Source organism: Podarcis gaigeae, assembly GCF_964106915.1.
Source record: "Podarcis gaigeae genome assembly, chromosome: 10".
NCBI lineage: Eukaryota > Metazoa > Chordata > Lepidosauria > Squamata > Lacertidae > Podarcis > Podarcis gaigeae.
Window position 1 is genome coordinate 18,455,070 of NC_139686.1, and position 19,914 is coordinate 18,474,983.

Sequence of the window (19,914 nt, forward strand, 5' to 3'; positions counted from 1 at the left end):
ACAGAGACTCTCTGTAAGATTATATGCACTTAAGGCTGATGCCTTATCGTAGTTCACAGATCCTTCCCCTTTCCTAACCCTGCTTTCAAAGGCCTTTATAACTGGAGATGATGAAGACAATGTGGCAGGTCATGCTTAGTAAAGTGTGTTATTGCACTGCAACCAATATCACGTTGATATTTATGAAACCCCAATAATACATATTATTATTATTATTATTTCATTTATTTATATTCCACTAAAACCAAAATAGGCTTCTAAACATTTAACAAATATAAAAACCAATTACATACATACATTATAATGTAACCATTCACAATGAAAATACACAACATAACAATTCCATTCAAACAGCACAGTACAGTAATTAAAACAGGAGATTCAGGTCAAGAGATGAAGGGAATGCCTATGTAAAACAGATACATCTTCAATAGGTCACAGAATGCCAGCATACATTGGGGGGGGGGGTCCTCTCATATTTCAGTATGCAATGCATTCCATAATATTGGGGCCATCACTGAAAAAGCCCATTTCTGTGTCACAAGTCAATGAGTCATGGCAAGATTAAGATCAACCAATCAAACCTGAAAAATGTCCTTGCCAGACAATGGAGGGGAAGTCACTGCCTCAGGTAACCTGGTTGAGAGTTGTTTATGGCTTTATATGTAAATAGCAAGACCTTAAAACCAGTCACTAATAAGCAGCTAGTGGGGACCTGTTAGCATGGGTGTTCAGAAAGGGTGTTCAATATTTGATGAATGTATTATTGGATTGAAAAATATAACGTTGTTCCAGTTTTAAAAGTTAGGTGCAGTTTAGTCAATTAAATAAATCTCAACCATTTGAAGTAATTTCCCTGATGATATTAATGGGAATTACAAAAGTTTAACATTGGTGGGATAGTGGCCATTGTTCCTTGTATAGTTGGAAAATACAATGTTCTGGCAACAAAAGCAATGCATTAAGGGGAAACACACAGATAGTGCACACAGCATGTGAAAAGCAAAGTGCAGATTTGATTCCCCCCCCCCTTAAATCAGTGTTTTTCACCAGAAACATTATCATGACCTGGCCTAATATAAGACAGTACAACCGTCTGATTTTGAAAATCCCACACCATGCAAAATCAGGAACTGGAATTACTGTGCATAGTAGGTGGCTTAGACCATCTCAAACCAATGCGGGTGGAGGGGGTGTCAAAAGTGCAGAGAATACCAAAAAAAAGAAGAGGAGGAAGGGTACACAAAACCTTTAAAACTACATCACTGTTAAGGGTTAATATCACAAAATGGAAACACAGAGCAAGTCTGAAGGCAACCAAAGGAGATGTGCTGTATAGTATTACATCTACTACCAGATGAACTAAGAAGGCAGGCACTCCTTCCTAATAGAGAGGAATCTCTGATACCCTTGGGCACAGAAGCATAAGAGATGAAGCCTGGGAACGCAGGAAATCTGGGGCTGGAGTAAGGCCAGGCTGCCTGTCCAATTCTGCCTCCTACTCTGAATTGGCACTTGGATCTCACAAAGTTTCCCTCTTCATATACTATTCCAATTTCTTCGACAGAAGAAATGAAAACCTGCTTTCATTAATTGTTGGCACATTTACTTCCATGTTCCACATACTTCCCCCCCCCCCCTTTTAAAATCACATTAATTTTCTCAGTACCAAATTCTTAAATTTCTCTACGTACAGCTTTGCTTTCTCTCTCTTTTTGCCGCTTAGCCCCTTGGTTATTGAAAAAGAAACCCACCTTAGTTTGACATGAACTACATAAGCTGATATATATGCACAGAGCATATGTATGCACTGATGAGATATACATATGATATTCAAAAAGGATGGCAACTGGCAGCCTGGGAGTGTGATCTGTCCCACAAAGCAACTTAGTCTAGTTCTTGGAAGTGTTTATCAGAATGATTAGCCCTATCTCTGCTGGAATGATAGACAAGTTGCTACACATATTTTCCTGGCTGAATGGAGAATTAAAATGCAACTAAGTGTATTCCCAAACCCAACAAAGGAGCCAGAAATGTGTGTGTAGCCCAGTAAACAATGCTGGGATTCTGCAAATCACCTGTTGAGGAGAGGGTGCAGGGGGCTGGATTAAACTCCTACTTTCCCACCCAAAAGTTGGTTGGCAAGAATTCAGCTTTTCTTTACTTTCCAGTCAGGTTATAGGTACACAAGCTCAGCCATTCCACATATAGGTTACTGGATTAGGACCCTTGACAGTATATTTAAAGTGTTGAAAAGAAGCAAGGTCATCTTCCTTTTTCCTTCATAGTTTGACATTTGAGGAGCTGTCACTTAAGCTGAAATCCTATGCATACTTACCTGAGAGAAGTAAGCCCCACTAAGATTTTCCTGCCGAATATGCATTATGCAACTTGTGCTAATCACCTATTCAACCCTATTTCAAACCCCCCCCCCCCGAAAATAAGGCTGCTCATTGCATGGGAATCCGAACAAAGGTAAAAGTTAAACAGAAAAGGTATCTATGAACATACACACAATTCAATAAGTTGGAGTTGGACAATGCAGAGGTGCACTTTGAATGCTAAAATGGCACACCTGAAATAGAAAGTGAAAAGGGAAGGGCAAATCCCAGAGCCAGAGAAATGCAAGATGCACACATTGCCACATTTTTATGCCAGGAGTTATCTTAAGTATTATACAACCTTATTCAAAGAGAAGAATATGTGGACAGGTCACAGGCTACTTGATCTCATTTTATCCTATCTTACGGTAAAAGTTGCACTGGGTCAGATTTGGCATGTGTTTATTGGAATCGGAAAAAAATACAAAAGAGCTGGGATTTCATTCATAAACAAGAATAAAATCTGCAGACAGAACCTGTAAAAATGATGCCTGGAATCTGGATTATGTTAAACAAATGGTTGAGTACTGCACAACTATTGTGCCAAACATCTGTACTTGTAGAAAATGTTCATTTTATCATGATATTGAAAGCACTGCTGTATGATTCCACAGAACACATTATCAGCACACCAGACCATGTCACTGCCACACATCCACTGCTTGGAGGTAAAAGTAATTTTACAAGTATTTAACCTGCAGTATGGATATTTTAAAAGCCCAAATTTGGAATAGTCAATTCATTCCAGTAGTTTGCACTGTGTTTTTGGTTGAAACCAGTGGATTTCCACAATGCATCCCACAACCAAAGCAGCTCCATACCTTTTTTATGTAACTGGCTTTGCAACACTCCAACACACAGAGGGCAGGATAGAAGAAGAAGAAGAGTTTGGATTTGATATCCCGCCTTTCACTCCCTTTAAGGAGTCTCAAAGCGGCTAACATTCTCCTTTCCCTTCCTCCCCCACAACAAACACTCTGTGAGGTGAGTGGGGCTGAGAGACTTCAAGGAAGTGTGACTGGCCCAAGGTCACCCAGCAGCTGCATGTGGAGGAGCGGAGACGCGAACCCGGTTACCCAGGATTACGAGACTACCACTCTTAACCACTACACCACACAGGAGTCTGGAAGGGTGCTGGAGAACACAACTAGACAAAGGTACCCTCAGGCAGAACAGGATCTCAGAAGTTTTCCAGTGACGTTTCCCCCTTGCTGTAGAAGTCACCACCTGACTTTGTCTTCTACCATTCACAGTGCACCTCGCTGAAACTAGAAGACTCCACCTCCCATCTTCTATAATTGCTGGTCATCTAGACTTTACATAACCACCAAGGACACACCCTCAACAGATGTACAAAGTTCCCCTCACCACACACACTGGCCTGCCATCAACTATAGGAGAACAAAACAGACTGCAGGCCAGGAGAATTGAAGATGCAAAAGACTAGGACTAGACACAAATGCAAGATAAACAATAGTGTGGCAATTTAAAGGGGTTTAGGCCAAGTTGTCTGTGAAATGGTAAAGCAGGGTGTTTTCTGGACTTGCACCATTATAGGCTGCAGTTCTAGCCTCATAGGATTAAACCCTCCTCCATATAAAAAATCCACACAGCAAGAAAAAGGTCTGGTGGAAGGGTTCTACCTCAACTAGTCTCCTATGTGCAGAGAGCTATTTTTGTATAGAGGAGGATTCAGAGACTTGCAGTCCAAACTGGAACAGCATAAACACAGGTTTGTCACCTCACTGAGTACTAGGTTCAACTGGTTTATTGTTGTGTGAGCTTTTTGTAGGCAAGAGTATACACAGATCAGGAGCGTAAGTGGGAGAGATATGAAGACCCTAATATCGTGTACCACCCCAAAACTTCAATAACAAATCAAGGCTATGTGTTATTCCTATTTAGGAAAGTTGGTTCCACCTGCAGCACATAAATGTGTCAAGAATAGTTACATTCCCACATGGAGTGTTAACCACATGGTTTATAATTAGGTCAATTAGTCAAGAATACAAATACACCTGTCTAGGCAGATTATAGATATAAAAGACACACATGTGTGTACATGTATGTATGCATGTGCTCTATCTATCTATCTATCTATCATCTATCTATCTTCTATCTATCTATCATCTATGAGACTAGGTGTTAATATGTCTGCATTATGTATCTGTGTGAAATAAGAAGCTGCATAAATAAATACAAGTGCAGCAAAAAAGAACAGCGGTATGTTGGGAGTATGAGAACTTGCATTGTTAAGCCACATGTCCCATAGTCTGACCTTCTATAAGCCACCTAGAGAATGTAAATTTAATAAACAATAATAATATCACTTGAACATAATAATGGTAAATACAGGACAATAACAGAGTTCAATTGAATAACAATTGAACCCCAGTCTGATTTACAGTCAACATCCACTTAGCCTTGTGTGGTTGAGTTACTTTGGTACACTTTACATGTGGCCAGCACTACAAACAGATGCATTTCCCTTTTGCAACACAATGGATTAGGACCAAACTACGCATGATGCAGGATAACTGTGACTGGAACTCCCAGCATATTTCTTAAAGTTCAAAAACAGCTGTGACTACAATGGAAAGGCTAGATTGTGGTAGTGGAACTGGGGAAAAGAGGGTGCTTAACCTTCCCCCTTGCGCCATTTTCCTGATCAAAAGATCCCCATCCTGAATCAATTCCCTCACTTCTGGCTGCTCCTTTTAAGCTCTAAAAAGAGGCAGGACTCCAGATCTTGTTAAAACTTGATGAACTAAAGTTGGCTTCAAGAACAGTGTCATCGGCCCTGGCTTCATGTGGCCACTACCTGTTAACAAATGGAACTGTCTTCAACAGAGGCAACTGAGACATTGAATTGTAGAGTTAAAAGAGACCTTGAGGGTCATCTAGCCCCACCCCCTGCAATCCAGGAATCTCAACTAAAGCATCCATGACAGATGGCCATCCAACATCTGCTTAAAAACCTCCTTGGAAGGTGAGTCCCTCCCTTCCAAGGGAGTCTGATCCACTGTTGAACAGCTCTTACCGTCAAAGTTCCTCCTGATGTTCAGTCACAATCTCCTTTCTTGTAATTTAAAGCTATTGGTTTGGCTCCTAGCCTCTGAACAAGCTTGCTCCATCTTCTAGCCCTTCTGATATCAGAAGATAGCCATATCTCTTCTTCTCCAGGCTAAACATCCCCAGGTCCCTCAACAGTTCCTCATAAGGCTTGGTTCCCAGTCCCTGTATCACCTTGGTCGGCCTCACCCTCCTCTGCATACATTCCAGCTTGTTAATATTCTTAAACTGTGGTGCTCATACCTGGACACAATATTCCAGGTGGAGTCTGACCAAGGCAGAATAGAACCCCCCAGCTGGCCGGACTTCTCCTAGGCCTCACACAGAGAATTCTCTCAGTCATGTCACCCAAGAGCCTTTTAACCCAGACATGCCAGGCGGTCACTGTCTCCTCTGGCTCAGTCTGACTTCCAGTATGTGAACACCATACATTTAAAGAAAACAGTAAATTGCTTGGCACAGGCTCATCCAGTCCACACAGATGCCTCTCATACACCCACAAACAGGGCACAAAGACAAGCATAATCTCTCATCAAATGCATCCAGCAGCTGGTTCAGCAGCTGCTTTGGACTCTCATCTGCCCCTTTGCAGTCCAAAACATCTAGAAGATACCAGGTTGCCAAAGGCTTTAAGAGCTGAACTCCGCCTCTGAGATTTCATTACAAACAAATTGAGAGCCTCACTTTCCAAGGTTATCTTGCCAATGACAGGCCATAAAGTACAGGTGATGAGAGAAGAGTAATTTAAAGAGAGACTTAAAAGCACCTTCCCTCCACAGCGTCTTGAGAGGATCAGTGCCACAAGCATCCCCTACAGGTTCTGAAGAAAACAGCAGCTGCCCTCCCGAGGTTGTGAGCAGCTCCTACCTACCCATGAGGCACTCAGTCTCCACCTCGTTAAAAGTACTGTAAAGTGCTCAGCGACCACCCAAAGTGCCCTGCATTGGGATGGGGCTGTGCAGGGCAAACTGTTCACCCCGGAGTCTGGGGCTCCACCAGACAGGCTGAAGGGATGCCCCAGCAGCAGCAGAGTAGTCCGAGAGCTCACACAGCTATCCTCTACCTCAGTGTTTTTCAACCTTTTTTGGGCAAAGTCACACTTGTTTCATGAAAAAAATCACAAGGCACGCCAACATTAGAAAATGTTAAATGTTAATTAACTCTGTGCCTATATTGACTATATATAAAGTAATTCTCTTGAATAGGAATCAAATAAACACAAAGAAAGTATTTTATAATTACTTTATTATGAAATAGTAAGTAAACAGAAATGTGAAAAATTATAAAATACTTTATTTTTAAATCTTTTGAATTTTTCAATTTTTCCCACGGCACACCAGGCAACATCTCGCGGCACACTAGTGTGCCGCAGAACAGTGGTTGAAAATCACTGCTCTACCTGACAGGATGGCAAAGCACCCAAGACCAGTAAATGTACCAGGGCAAAAGTCAGCTGGAGGCTGTAAAACAAGGTACAAGAAAGTTGGTTTTCCTTTGGTGGATGAATACTCCAAAGGCTGTGAGTAAAGAGAAGGTATATTTTCTTCACTCTCAACATTGCAATCCGGTTTGTTTTCTTGCTTGGAAGCTTCCCCAGTCCTCCCCATCCACCAGCAATCCCTGAAACCCGTCAACAAAAGCAGGAGTAAGTTTCCTACAGACTTGAGACTGCAATCCTAGTCACCCCAGGAGTAGACAGGGTTAAGACAGCACTGTAAACCCCCCTGAGTTCAGTGGAGCTACTCTCAAGGGAAAATGCTGCCTTAAAAGAATAGATGTTGCTGGAGCTCAAACCTGCCAGACTGTCAGGCAGATGCACCCTCCCTCTTGCAAAAACTTCCCCCTAGTTTAGTAGGTGGGGATTTTGTCACCCTCCATAAGGATGCTGGACTGCAGCTGCCAATAATCATTCCAGATCATTGGCTACGCCGCTGGGGCCGATGGGCGTTGGAGCCCAACAACATCTGGAGGGGCACAGGTTACGCACCCTTGTTCGAGCAAGTCCCACCAGTGTGGCGACCAGCCCTCGGCAACAGAAGCGCGCTGTGCCCGCTCGCCAAGACGCTCTTTCCCCGCTACTCAAAAAAGGGAGAACTCTCCTCCTCCGCTTGAAGCAGGGCTAAAATCCGGCCCGGGCCGAGACACCAACCAAGACGAGTTTCTCAAGGCGTCTCCGCAGGAGTGAAGTCCCGCCGAGTCCAATGGGACCCCCGGCCAGCGCGCCAAGAGCCACAGCCAGCGCGAAGCCCGCCCTCCGCCACAAACCCGATCCTTGCCCGGCCGCGGCGGCAAGGGGCTTCACCCCGGTCGGGGCCCAGGGGAGCCGGGACACGTGTTTGCGTCTCCGTAGGGGCAAGAACACGTGAAGGCGGGTTCTGAGGGAGAGGGAGCTTTGTTTCGGCGACAAATAGCAAGGCGCGCACACTTCCCTCCCCACAACTCCCCGTCAGGGAGGCCAGGCGCCGGGGCTCTTCGCACGGGACTCCTTCCTTCTTCCCCCCGGCGGTGACAAGAGCGCCTGCCCGGGCCCTCCGGCGCTCGCCCTGCGAGGGGCGCCCCCTACCTGCATCTCAGCGCTTTCCAGCCCCGCGACGTCGACGGCTGCGGCAAGTTTGCCTCTCGCAGTGTGTGTGCGAGTGGGTGTTCTCCTCGCCCCGCTCGAGTTAGTCCCGGCGCTGCGCAGGCAGCAGGTGAGTCGCCCTTTGGCGGCGCGGAAGGCGCCGGGCCAGGCAAGGTCAGCTCGGGAGCCACTGGGGACGCGCCCCCGCGCTCCTCTCCAACGGGCTGGATGCGCCCCTCTCCGCTCGCGCGCTTCTGGCTGGCTGGCTGGCTGGCCGGCTGCAGCAGCAACAGGGGCAATAGGCATCCACCGTCGCCGACGCTCCCTCCCTCCCTCCCTCGGCTGGCGGATGACTGGCGCTCTCGCTTTCTTTCGGGCTGCTGCTGCTGCAGAAGGGATTTTGCACCAGACAACTTTTAGGCCGGTAGGAGTTTTGACTACAGCGGCGACAGTAGCAGCAGCAAGACGGCGCCGACTGTAGTGCAAAGGGTCGGAGCAAGGCGAGCCGAACCGATCCCGGGGGCTCAGGCAGCAACCTCCGCCCCGCCTCCCCCCACGCCCCGCGCCCGCCTCTCCCTCCCTCCCAAGCACCCCCCCCTACCCGCCCCGCGCGGCAGCAGCGCCGGCGATGGGCACCACCCCGGGGCAATCCCCCTCAACCCCCCCTCGCGACACACACCGTGTATATAGCCCTTGCTGTCATCCTGTCTCTTCCAAACGCAGCCCGAGAGTCACCCCTCCTCGCCACTTTAGATTGCCACCCTTCTTGCTGGCGTGGCGACACTGCTGTCCCGTGAGGAACTTCATAGCTTTCATTAAAGCCCTGACCCCTTCGCTCTCCCCAGTCTTCCCTACTAATCTCGTCTCTCATCCTCTCCTTCCGTGGAACACCCCTCTTCCTGCTGCCTCATTCCCCACTCTCCAAGATTCCCCCCAGCCTGGAGCTTACTCCTGTTCTCACATATACTTGACATTCTTTCCTCCCCAACCGATTAAACTAGCACACTCTCAACAGCAATGAGTTCCCCATTACCACCTGACCCCACCACTTGTCCCTTCCACTAACATACCATCCAATCCATCACCAGGACACATCTCACCACCACCACCACCGCCCCCCATATGAGTCCCTTGATGCAGACACATGCTAAAAGTTGACACTCAGTGCCTTTCACCCCTTGTTCCTCACTGTTGTAGACTCAGCTGCTTCAGAGGAGCAAAAGGCAGATGAACTGCTCTTTCACTGCCCATGCGCGCGCACAAACTGCTTTAGACCTTTGCAGTACCTTCAACTCCATTGGAAAAGCAGGTGTCTGCAGTCCAACATTATTCACTTCACAGGAGCAGATATGCAGGCTCTTAAAAACTGACTTGGGAGGCTTCAACAGTTTCAGGAACCGGGAATCCATGATCTGGGATGGGATGAGATGGGAATGGAAGAATGGGGCTCTAGCAGATGGTGACAATGCTTTTGTGGCACCATAAAGGAGTGCAGAAAGAAGGAACGCCATGGTACAGCTGCATCAACACAACTGGACGCCTTCATGTGCCCCAGCTGCAACAAACCATGCCTTTCTCATATCTGTTTCTACAGCCACAGCAGGTGCTGTAACTCTCCAATGGTTTGACTTTACCCCTGAAGGCGCACTCTTTCATTGTCTCCAAACAGATGCCAACCAAAGACGTACAAATTTATTGTGGCATAAGCTTTTGTGGAGATTAACTATAAGTTGACAGGGAGATGTGTGGGCAGTGGATAGGATTGTATGCAATGGCGTCAATTGGCAATGAAATGTCTGTGGCAATTCAATCAAAGCTTAAACATACACAGAATAAATAGGTTAGCTACTCATTACAGCAGTAATTGAGGATAAACACAAGCACTCCAGTATCCCTAGTGTTTAACGCAGTGTCCCTAGCAAAGGAATTGCCCATTTTGAAGCTGGGATTGTAATACAAATATTTTAGGTGGAAGAATATCTTTGCCTACCTGCCTACAAATGAGGAACTACAATGATAATGGAGCAGGAATTCCAATGCCTAACTGCCAACCTAATATTAAGAACATAAACATAAGAAGAGTCTGTGGGATCAGGCCAATGGCCCATTCAGTCCCATGTCCTGTTCTCACGGTGGCCAACCACTGGGAAACCCATTGCCTATGGGAAACCTGCAAGTAGAATCTGAGTACAAGAGTACTCACCCCTTGTGTGGTCTCTATTAAGCAAAGTTAAATGACTAAGTTGTGCTATGCCAGCTAACTCTTGCAGCCTCAATGAGAAATAAGTACCCCTGAGTTTAATAAGCCTTACCTCACTTATGGATAAGATTGTCAGTGGCATCAGTTTGAATGCTGCGCATTTCTGTTCAGATCTCACTTGCCACTGATTTTTTGTCTGGTATCAATGACTATCTTTAAATAAGATTGTAAAATATAAGCAGAGCACATCTATTACCATGTGTGGGCCCCACTGTAGTAGAAGCAGATGTTTCCTTGCACTCCTGCCCATGTGTTCCCCACTGTATTGTGAGTGTGAATTTTGACACTAGCATTCTTTTCTATGGACATCCATGTGTTTTGCAGCTTGAATTCCTGGCAGTGACTCCTGTGGCACTGTATCAGTTTTCATCCAAGTACTTCAACTTACCTAGATGGTGCATAGGAATTGTATTTGTTTTCTCGTCGCTCCAACAAGCATTATTGATCTCACATGATGCTGGTGCCACAAACACTCATCAAAAGTGTCCCAAGAGGATTTTGCCCACCATCGATACCCTAGGACTTAACATTCCCCTTTGCTGGGGAAAGAAACATGACACTGCCTGAAGCAGGGATTGCCAAATTTAAAGGAGAAGCACCAGCCAAATTGCATGGAACCGCAGTTGCACCAATACTTGCAAATTGCTCTAGCCAAATTGCACTGGTTCCAGTTCTGTAGTTCAGATATGTTGCCTGAAGATGGAACTGGGATTCCAATACACATACACAAACAAATACACGTATCTTTGATTAGGGGACACTGATCAGTCTATCCTCTTGTGCTGACTGGGAAGTATATGTTCCCTTCCTCATGTGTGTGACAAGAAGAATGCTGTCCTAAGAACACCTGCAGGAAAGTGTACTATTGAATTAGTAGCACTTGCTTTCTGGTAAATTATCAGAGACATACTGTGGCTATATCTAGAAATCCACCAGTATAAGGCATACAGTGCTGGACTCTAGACAAATAACTTCAATCTATGCCTCAAGAGCGTACACATAAGAGCCAACATGAATACCAAAAGAGTAGCACATGGAAGCAATGAGGCAATACACTGGGCAGCTGACAAGCTGATCCGTTCATTTTATTGTCTCTCTGACAATAGTCATCTGCTTTTCTAGACCTAGCTTGGGCGTCTGCATTCTGGCACATGTACTGTGAAACATTTCCATAAAGCAAGAAGCGTTTGGAGAGGCAACTCCCCTGATTAATATATATATATACAGAGTGAAATTATAGTAAAATGCATGAAAGGGAAGAACACCAAGCACTGGGCAGGATGCCGAACTCTAGTGGTGCCAGGATTTATACAGTGAAAACAACAATCTATGCTCAAGTGCAGTGATTAACAAATACAGCTAGCCAACCCTGCCCTTGCCTCCACATCTGCTCCTCTGTGTAGATAGTTTCTGAGGAGGTTACACATAAAAAGCACCCTGATCCACGGCTTCCATAATTTGATACCAGCCTCTCAAGTCTTAAAGAGGCAACCAGGTGTCAAATTCAACGGGAAAATATATTTATTGTGCATATATCAAAACCTCAGGCCATCATGATAATCAAATCATCCCTATGGGCTACTGGTCTTCAACTGGCAGGTTGGGACCCACCAGTGGGTCACAGCCTGATCCAAGGTGGGTCACAACAGGAGCACTACCAGCATGCGAACATATGGGAAGAGGTTATATTTATGTTTGCTCTCTATCTCTACCTTAATTTCCAATTCATCTTTCCTTATTATTATGAAAAGTGTGTAAATGATTCACACAGTCCTACTTGAAGGTTCCCATAGGCATCTGGGTGACCACTGTAAGAACAAGAGGATGGGCTAGATGGTGTGACCCAGCAAGGCTATTCTTATAGTGTCCAAGACTTAAAGAGAATTATAGATATTTACAGATGTGAAAACAGCCCCAATATATCACCTTGAAAATTAGTATCCCAGTAAGGGATGAATAAAATCTTTTAATAAACTTGGATTTGTTTGTTCCTTCTTCCAGTCTTCCGACATGTTTTGTCAACAAGGATATTGTCCAGATCCAAGCCTATCCAACATAGACCTAACAGCAGAAAATGTCCAGAAAGCTGCAATTCAGATTCTAGCTCGAATTAACAGACATGTGTTATCAGTTCGCAGTCCTCTTCCAACATTTTTAAAGAAGTTTTTGGATTATGAATGTAGGCAGTGGTATTCCTGATCTTCTCTAGAATGTCTTTCCAAAATCCAAGAATTACTAACTTGTTCAAAACAAATATGCCATCCTTGTGGCTAGAGTTTGACAACAGTATATTTCTCTTTCTGCCCATTTTACTGTTCCCCTTTCTTTTCTCCAAAACTCTTCAAGAGTGATCTAGCTAAGTTGGACCAGTTCTGTACTGCCTAATACCAGCCTTCGTGCATAACAGAAGGATGGGGAATCTGTGGCCCTTCAAGAAGTTGTTGGGACTGCAACTGTCTTCAGTCCCAGGCAACTTGGATAATGCTCAGGGATGATGGGAGTTGTAGTCCAACATCTGAAAGGCCACAGGTTCCCCACCTGTCATGCCGCACCTCTGTCATGCATTCAAGTTCAGATTTTTGTTGTTCTTTAGCCATGTTATAAGCTAGAAACAGACCTCAAGACTTGATGCCAAGCGTTTCCAGGGTAAAAACTGTTCATGGTGATCTCAGCCTCCTGAGGCAGAAGGCTGTTCTAATTGTTGCTGGCAAGTTTACATGCCATTGTTATTGTTACAATTGGCTGTGCAGATTTTAAACGCCTTCTTTATTTTATAATTTGTAATTAAGGAGAGATGTAATTAGTTTCAACTTTTAATGCAATTAGGGGGCACTGCAAATAAAATTACTTTCTGTTCTAATTGTGCTGGAACTGGAAGCTACATGCTTGCATGTGTTGCAATAACATTTATTGATATAGATTTCCATCAGGGCCGGCTCTACTGTTAGGCAAAATGAAGTGAACACCTCAGGCAGCAGACGATGGGGGAAGCAGCAGTGGAAGCTCCAAGGCCAATTCCTCTTTGGAGGACAGAGCTGCGTGTGCCACATGGCCTGTCCAGGACCCTCTAAACTATCCTGCTGCCCTCAGGTGTGGCAAAAGTTGCAGCTGCCAATGATTTAAGTAAGGTGCAGCTGCCAGTAGTTGGTTTCTGTACATAAAATGGGGATGCCACCCTGTCCTTCACCTCAGGTAGCAAAATGTCTTGGGCCAGTGCTGATTTCTATCCTCCAAGTCGTTCAGGATAACAAGCATGGGGTTGTCTCATTTTATCCTCACAACAAACTTGCGAGGTAGGTTGGGCTCAGATATAGTGGCTTGCCGAAGACAACCCTTTGAGCATTATGGCTGAACTGGAATTTAATCCCAGCCTTTCCAGCTGAAGTCCAATAATATCCACTGTATCAAGAGTGGGAACCTTTGGCTTTCCAGACATTGCTGGACTTCAAGCCAGTGGCCACTATTTAAGAGTGAAGGGGATGACAGTCCAATTATCATTGGAGAGCCACAGGTTCTCCAGCCCTGGTTTAAACACATATGATGTCATTTGTCCATTTCCTTCCCTCTCTGCCCTTAACTTCCTGTTCTTCTATCACTTTCCCCATTGCCTATTTTAGTTTGCAAACTCCCTGAAGGCAGGGAGACCTGTCCATTTTTGCTTTCCCTGGTATAAGACACTACATATACGGAAGACAGTTTATTAATTATTTTCTATAACCAGGTTGCATTTAATGCTACTCATACTTACGAGTAGATACATTGAAATGAATGGACACAACTTTGGTTCATTCATTTCAATTGGCCTATTCTGAGTGAACATTAGTTGGATACAACCCATCATCATCAAGAGCACTGATCAAGGAGACTGGATATTGGATAGCTAATAGATATTTTCTCCCATTTGTCTCTCAACTCAAACGCTGTCTGGGTTCCAAGCCTCACTTCTTGTTCAAGGTAGACCTGCTGATTGTGTGATAATTTTTGAGAAATGGGTCACCCTCAATACTAGTGATTCAATAAAAAATGAAGAGAATTGAAGGCTTTGTCTAGTTACCTTCATAACCTAACATGTTTTCCATCCTTGTCCCCTCTTCGGCAAAACCTCCTATCTTTTGTGATACAGCAAAAGGGAGGGGGGGATCAGTGGGGGGGAATAGTAACCCAGATTTTCCTTCATCCCCCCCCCCAACCCTTGGGTAAAGAAAGAAGGAGCCATTGTCCTCAGGACTTTATAACCAGAAACATAATAGCTATTATAGCAAATACCAGCTAATTAGAGGGAAACATTGCCTCAGCTTTGCACTGGCTGGAGCGAGTGTTTGGTGCCAGGTTTTCTCACCCCAAGGTAAATGTGTTTTATGAGATGGGATGTTGGTCTCCATGCATGTCTGCAGAAACTTAACACTTTGGCTCCCAGGCATCTGCGAGGGGAACTTTGTTCACGGGCCTGTTGCAGCTTGGCTAAATATTGCCAAGTTCCATGTAGGGCAAAATATCATGTAGTTTTAAGAACTGTGTGCAGTTGCCAAGCTTTCTGGACCCACAGGCACATCTGGAATTTTGAGAAAGTGCTGTAGGCACTTGCTCCTCTGATGCATCTGCCCCTACCTCCTCCAAGTCATTCAACCCCACAGATAACAGAACGAAACAAAGTTGTTAGCGCGCACACACTTTGCTTTTCAGCTGCAGTGAATTAAAATGGATCCTCTTGAATTTGCATGATTTTACATGAAGTCCCCCCACAAAAACACTATCGGATTAGAGTTTACAGTCATCCAAGGTGCAGATCCTCTTCATAATTTATACATAAGACAAATCACATCTATACTCACTGTACTTTTCAGCATAAGAAGAGTCTGCTGGATGATGATGAAGATTTACGGTACATTTATATCCTCCAAGGAGCTCAAGGTGGCATACATATATCTCTTCCCCGTTTTATCTTCACAACAACCTTGTGAGGTAGGTTAGGCTGAGAGGCAGTGACTAGCCCGTGGTCACCAAGTGAGATTCATGGCTGAGCGGGGATTGAACCCTGGTTGCCAAGTCAGCACTCTCTCCAGCATCCTGTTCTCATGGTGGCCAGCCAGACGCCTTTGGGAGCACACAAGTAGGACCTATGTGCAACAGCACTCTCCCCTCCTGTTGTTTCTGGCAACTGGTATTCAGAAGGATTACTGCCTCCATAGCCATCAGGGTTAGTAGCCATCGATAGTCTTCTCCTTCATGAATGTATCTTATCCTCTTTTAAAACCATCCAAGTTGGTGGCCATCACTGCTTCTTCTGGTAGTGAATTCCATAGTTTTAACTGTGTGTTGGGCAAAGAAGTACTTTATTTTGTGTACCCTGAAACTGTCCTGAATTGTGGTGATGCCTTGTACAAAAATATGAGGATCCATGAGGACCTGTACCTTGGATCCATGATTTTAAGCTGTGAAAAGTGTTGCAAAGCAGCAGGTCTGTGATTTTTATGGATCAGTCAATGGAGACAGATGTGATTTGACAGTGGTTGGAGACTATTTTCATTAGGGATGGGGACCTCAACAACCTATGTTTCACTCACCCCCAAAATGGCCTACACTGCTGAGTCACAGCTGTCAGGGTAACAGCAAAGGGGCAATCCATGAGATAAGACAGCTTGTTCGCATGATCACCAAATATTTGAATTTGTTTGTGTGCTTCCACTAAGTATATATATTTTAAATCTTGTTTTTAGGTCTGTGTTACAACTGAAGGAACCTGCGTATGCTTAGCCCAAAGGGACAAAAAGATTAAGGAGGATGGAGCACAATACCTCAAGGGTCTACAAATACTTTCAAAAGATTGAGGAAAGAAGAGGATGACCAAAGATTTGTCATGCTTTCTGAGGATTGGCCGAGAAATAATTTAGGTAGACGTGGCATGCTGAAGTTAAACATTAGGTAGAATGACCTAATACATGTATTGAGTACTGAATGTATTGAGATTAGCCATGCTGCAAGCTGGGGAACAGAAGATGAGCACTGCCAGAGCAGCCTAATACAGGGATGCAACACAGGAATGCAGAGAGATTGGCCATACCTACTGGGGTGGATGGGACTTGTAGATCAACAACAAAAGTTCCATATTCCATTCCAGCATCCTGTTTCCCACAGTAGCCAACCAGCACTAGAGGCTCGTCCATGAAGACAAACGGGATGCTTTCTACCAACCTCAACCTGCCTTTTGCTATCCCTCACCCACTTGCTGAAAAGCAGGTCTTGCCAGACGCCCAATCTTGGCCATTCATAGACTTATCCTCTATCAATTTGCTTTTCTTTTCCACCACTTTTTTCACTGCCAAAGCACACTGAGCTCATGTTATGAAGCAAGATCTCTTGCCAGGGTTTCCATAGCCAATTTAAACAGCCTAGTGTAGGATAGGGCACTGCACAGGCACATAATCAAGAGCCATGAAACTGCAATGGTATTGCAAGCGGTGATGTCCTTTTAACACAGAACTCTGCAGCTGTGTTGGCAATAGCCTCCATCATCATTACACTGCTGTAGACTAAGAGTTGCACTGTGCCAAGTTAGGTGGAGGGACTGTGTGTAATATGGGATAATTTACACTGCAGTCAAAAGGCATTGCAAAAAAGAATGCACTCCAGTCAAAAGGCATTGCAGCCACCGTAAAGCATTCCATGTCAATGCAAGCTTTCACATCTTTTGTAATTTGCAATGGACTTACTCAGCCTAAGATGACAGTGTAACAGCATCTGGGCAAGCTACTGAGGTTGCTTCCAAACTGTTACTGTTTTTGCTATGGGGCTCTAATTGCACAGCTAAAATTTACTGGCATTGAAGGAGATTCAGCACTTTTTTTTAAAATGAACTTTTGCCATACAGAAAGTGATGGGGAAATGCACTGGAAAGTGTAAATGTGGGTATAGGATGGTATATAACAACAACAACAACATCCCCACAAACAAATCAGAATGAATGCTTAATAAATAGGAGACATTTATCACTCAAATTTTGCAAGTGGATCAGGATGAGCATTCATCGAGAACAGGCCTGAAGCAACCTGAGAGTATCTGAAGCTTATGCACATGTCTAGGAAAGAGATGCTTGTCCAAATCTAACTCAACAAAACATTTTCTGTAGACACAGAGAGGGCGGCTGTTTAAAACTGTTGATTCAACTGAGGAATAGTAGGCAGAGTAGACAGCTGGTGCCCTTAGACTACCCAGTCAGCTATCAGTTCTTTGAATAGGATTCTTCCTGAAATGATAGCCCAAGCACATCAGGAACATAGAGCTAATCCCATATGGGCTGTAAAAGCGAAACCAGGAAACAACAAAAGTGGGGAAAGAGTGTGAACTTTGCCTTGTGACCTGGGTGGGCCTGGAATGTGGTTGACCAATAATTATAGCAAAGGATCCCCAGTCTCTACATGGACTAGATGATCCCCAAAGATCCCTTCCAACTCTACAGTTCTAAGGTCCATGTGCTAGTAGTGGCACATGGCTTAAAGAGTACATAGCATCAGATTGTTTTCAGAGGACGATATTAACTCCTGCTGAACACCCTGGATAGAGATGTCAAGAAGGCTAAACAATTCTGGAGGCTGGCTGGGTGGGTGTGTGGGTTGGGGCCAGAAGGGATCCCGTTCTTGCAATATCAGTTTTCTCTAAAGCTTGCACTGAAGGTGATTCTCAGGAAATAAGGTGTGTGTAATATTGGCGCTGTGGGTTAAAGCCTCAGCGCCTAGGACTTGCCGATCGAAAGGTCGGCGGTTCGAATCCCTGTGGCGGGGCGCGCTCCCGCTGCTCGGTCCCAGCGCCTGCCAACCTAGCAGTTTGAAAGCACCTCCGGGTGCAAGTAGATAAATAGGGACCGCTTACTAGCGGGAAGGTAAACGGCGTTTCCGTGTGCGGCTCTGGCTCGCCAGAGCAGCGATGTCACGCTGGCCACGTGACCCGGAAGTGTCTCCGGACAGCGCTGGCCCCTGGCCTCTTAAGTGAGATGGGCGCACAACCCCAGAGTCTGTCAAGACTGGCCCGTACGGGCAGGGGTACCTTTACCTTTACCTTTAATATTGCAGCATGTCCCTGGTTTCTCTCCCTGGCTTATGGTAAAGCACACACTTTGCATGCACAAGGTTCCAGGCTCAATCCCAGCAGATCTAGTTAAAAGAATCTCTGATTAATAGGCTGATAAAAAAGGTCTCTGCTAGAGACCTTGCAGAGTGGCTGCCAGTAGCAGTGGAACAGGGGTGGACAGAAGAGAGATTGGGATCTACCAGTCAATTTCTGCATGCTTCTCAGCAGATTGGCAAGGTTTTCCAACTCCAACCCCTTCTTCCATTCAAATTAGGCTCCTGAAATTAAGATAGATTTTTTGGGGGGGGGCAGAAGTAGATTCATGTATGACAGAACTTTGAACTTCATTATAGTACTGAAAACCCTATCTTCTAGTCATGTAGCACATAGAGCAAGTGTTTGAGAACTACAACTCCCATTCTCCCTAGCCACGGGCCATGCTTGCTGCAACTGATGGGAGTTCTAGTTCAGCAACATTTGGAGGGCCCAACACCTGATATACAGCTACCTTCTACTGTAGCGGAAGGGAAACTATTTTGACCCAAGGCTACATTGCACTTGTTGCAGAACACTACAGCTGACCTACAAGAGTGGGGAGAAAACAGGAGCCCCAGTTAGGGATGAGGGGGGAAAGTCAATTAAGTTTGCATTTAAAAGCAAACCTACCTGATTCGCTCTTTCCAGAACAATATGTGAACCAAAACACAGCTATCCTCTGAAATTCCCCCTTCTCCAAATTTTGCAGTACGATACAGTTATTTAGCTAAGTAAGGTGCACAAAAATGGATATATTTGTAAAAGTTATATATAAATAAATTATCTTAGGCAAAACTGTATACAGTAACATATAGCTTAGGAGAAATTTACACTAAAAGGCTGTTGGATTTTCATGATGGCTTTTTTAAAAATTATAATCATTCTATATTTATTTATACCCTGCCTTTTTCCCTTATAAGACTCAAGACAGTTTACAGATAAAAACAAGAATCACTAAAAAATAGAAAAAACAACAATTAAATAAACAATTAAACATTAATAAAATAAAAGCTACGTACATAAAATCTGTTCAAAACTTATGAATAATTACGATAAAAATAAGAATAAATTACAAACGGATCTGAAAATATGGAGAACTGAATTTAAGAATGGAAAAATCAGAAACTGAGAGAAACAGAAATTGACAGATTTACTCGTTCAGCTGTAAAATAACACATTCACTCTCCTACATACCCCATTTCCTACTTTGGGAAATGGCAACATCAAGGTGTGGAAAGGTTGAGAATAATTTAGATAGGGACTGGGGAATAGGTAGACTCCAAGCATTGTTGGACTTTGACTTCCTTCAGCACTGACCATTGACCCTGTGGCCGAGGGATGATGGGATTTGAGTCCAGCAACAACGGGAGAGACACAAGTCCCCCTCCTTAGTTTAGTTCTTTCCAAGAATGGAAAGGTTTTCCAAAATTGAAGAATTTGGGGGATGGGGGAGTGGAAGAGAAAGCCCTTCACTCCATCACAGCAAATGTACACAAAGTGAAGGCCTCTTTTAAATCACCACCATGTTGCTGATTTTTTAA

At 44.6% G+C, this 19,914-nt stretch overlaps 1 protein-coding gene across 3 annotated transcripts in view; it reads right to left on the bottom strand.

The window, feature by feature from the left end:
- Positions 1–19,914, bottom strand: part of WNT5B (Wnt family member 5B) — a 137,863-nt gene that overhangs the window by 98,436 nt on the left and 19,513 nt on the right. The window contains exon 1 of one of the 3 annotated variants that reach the window (XM_083700655.1): positions 8,693–9,144. The exons of 1 other annotated variant lie outside the window; for it this stretch is intronic. In XM_083700655.1, the coding sequence (XP_083556781.1) occupies positions 8,693–8,884 (192 nt within the window). In that variant the 5' untranslated portion in view covers positions 8,885–9,144. Of the gene's footprint in view, positions 1–8,016; positions 8,604–8,692; positions 9,145–19,914 lie in introns of those variants that run through there. One more of the 3 variants, XM_083700654.1, reaches the window with a different exon arrangement.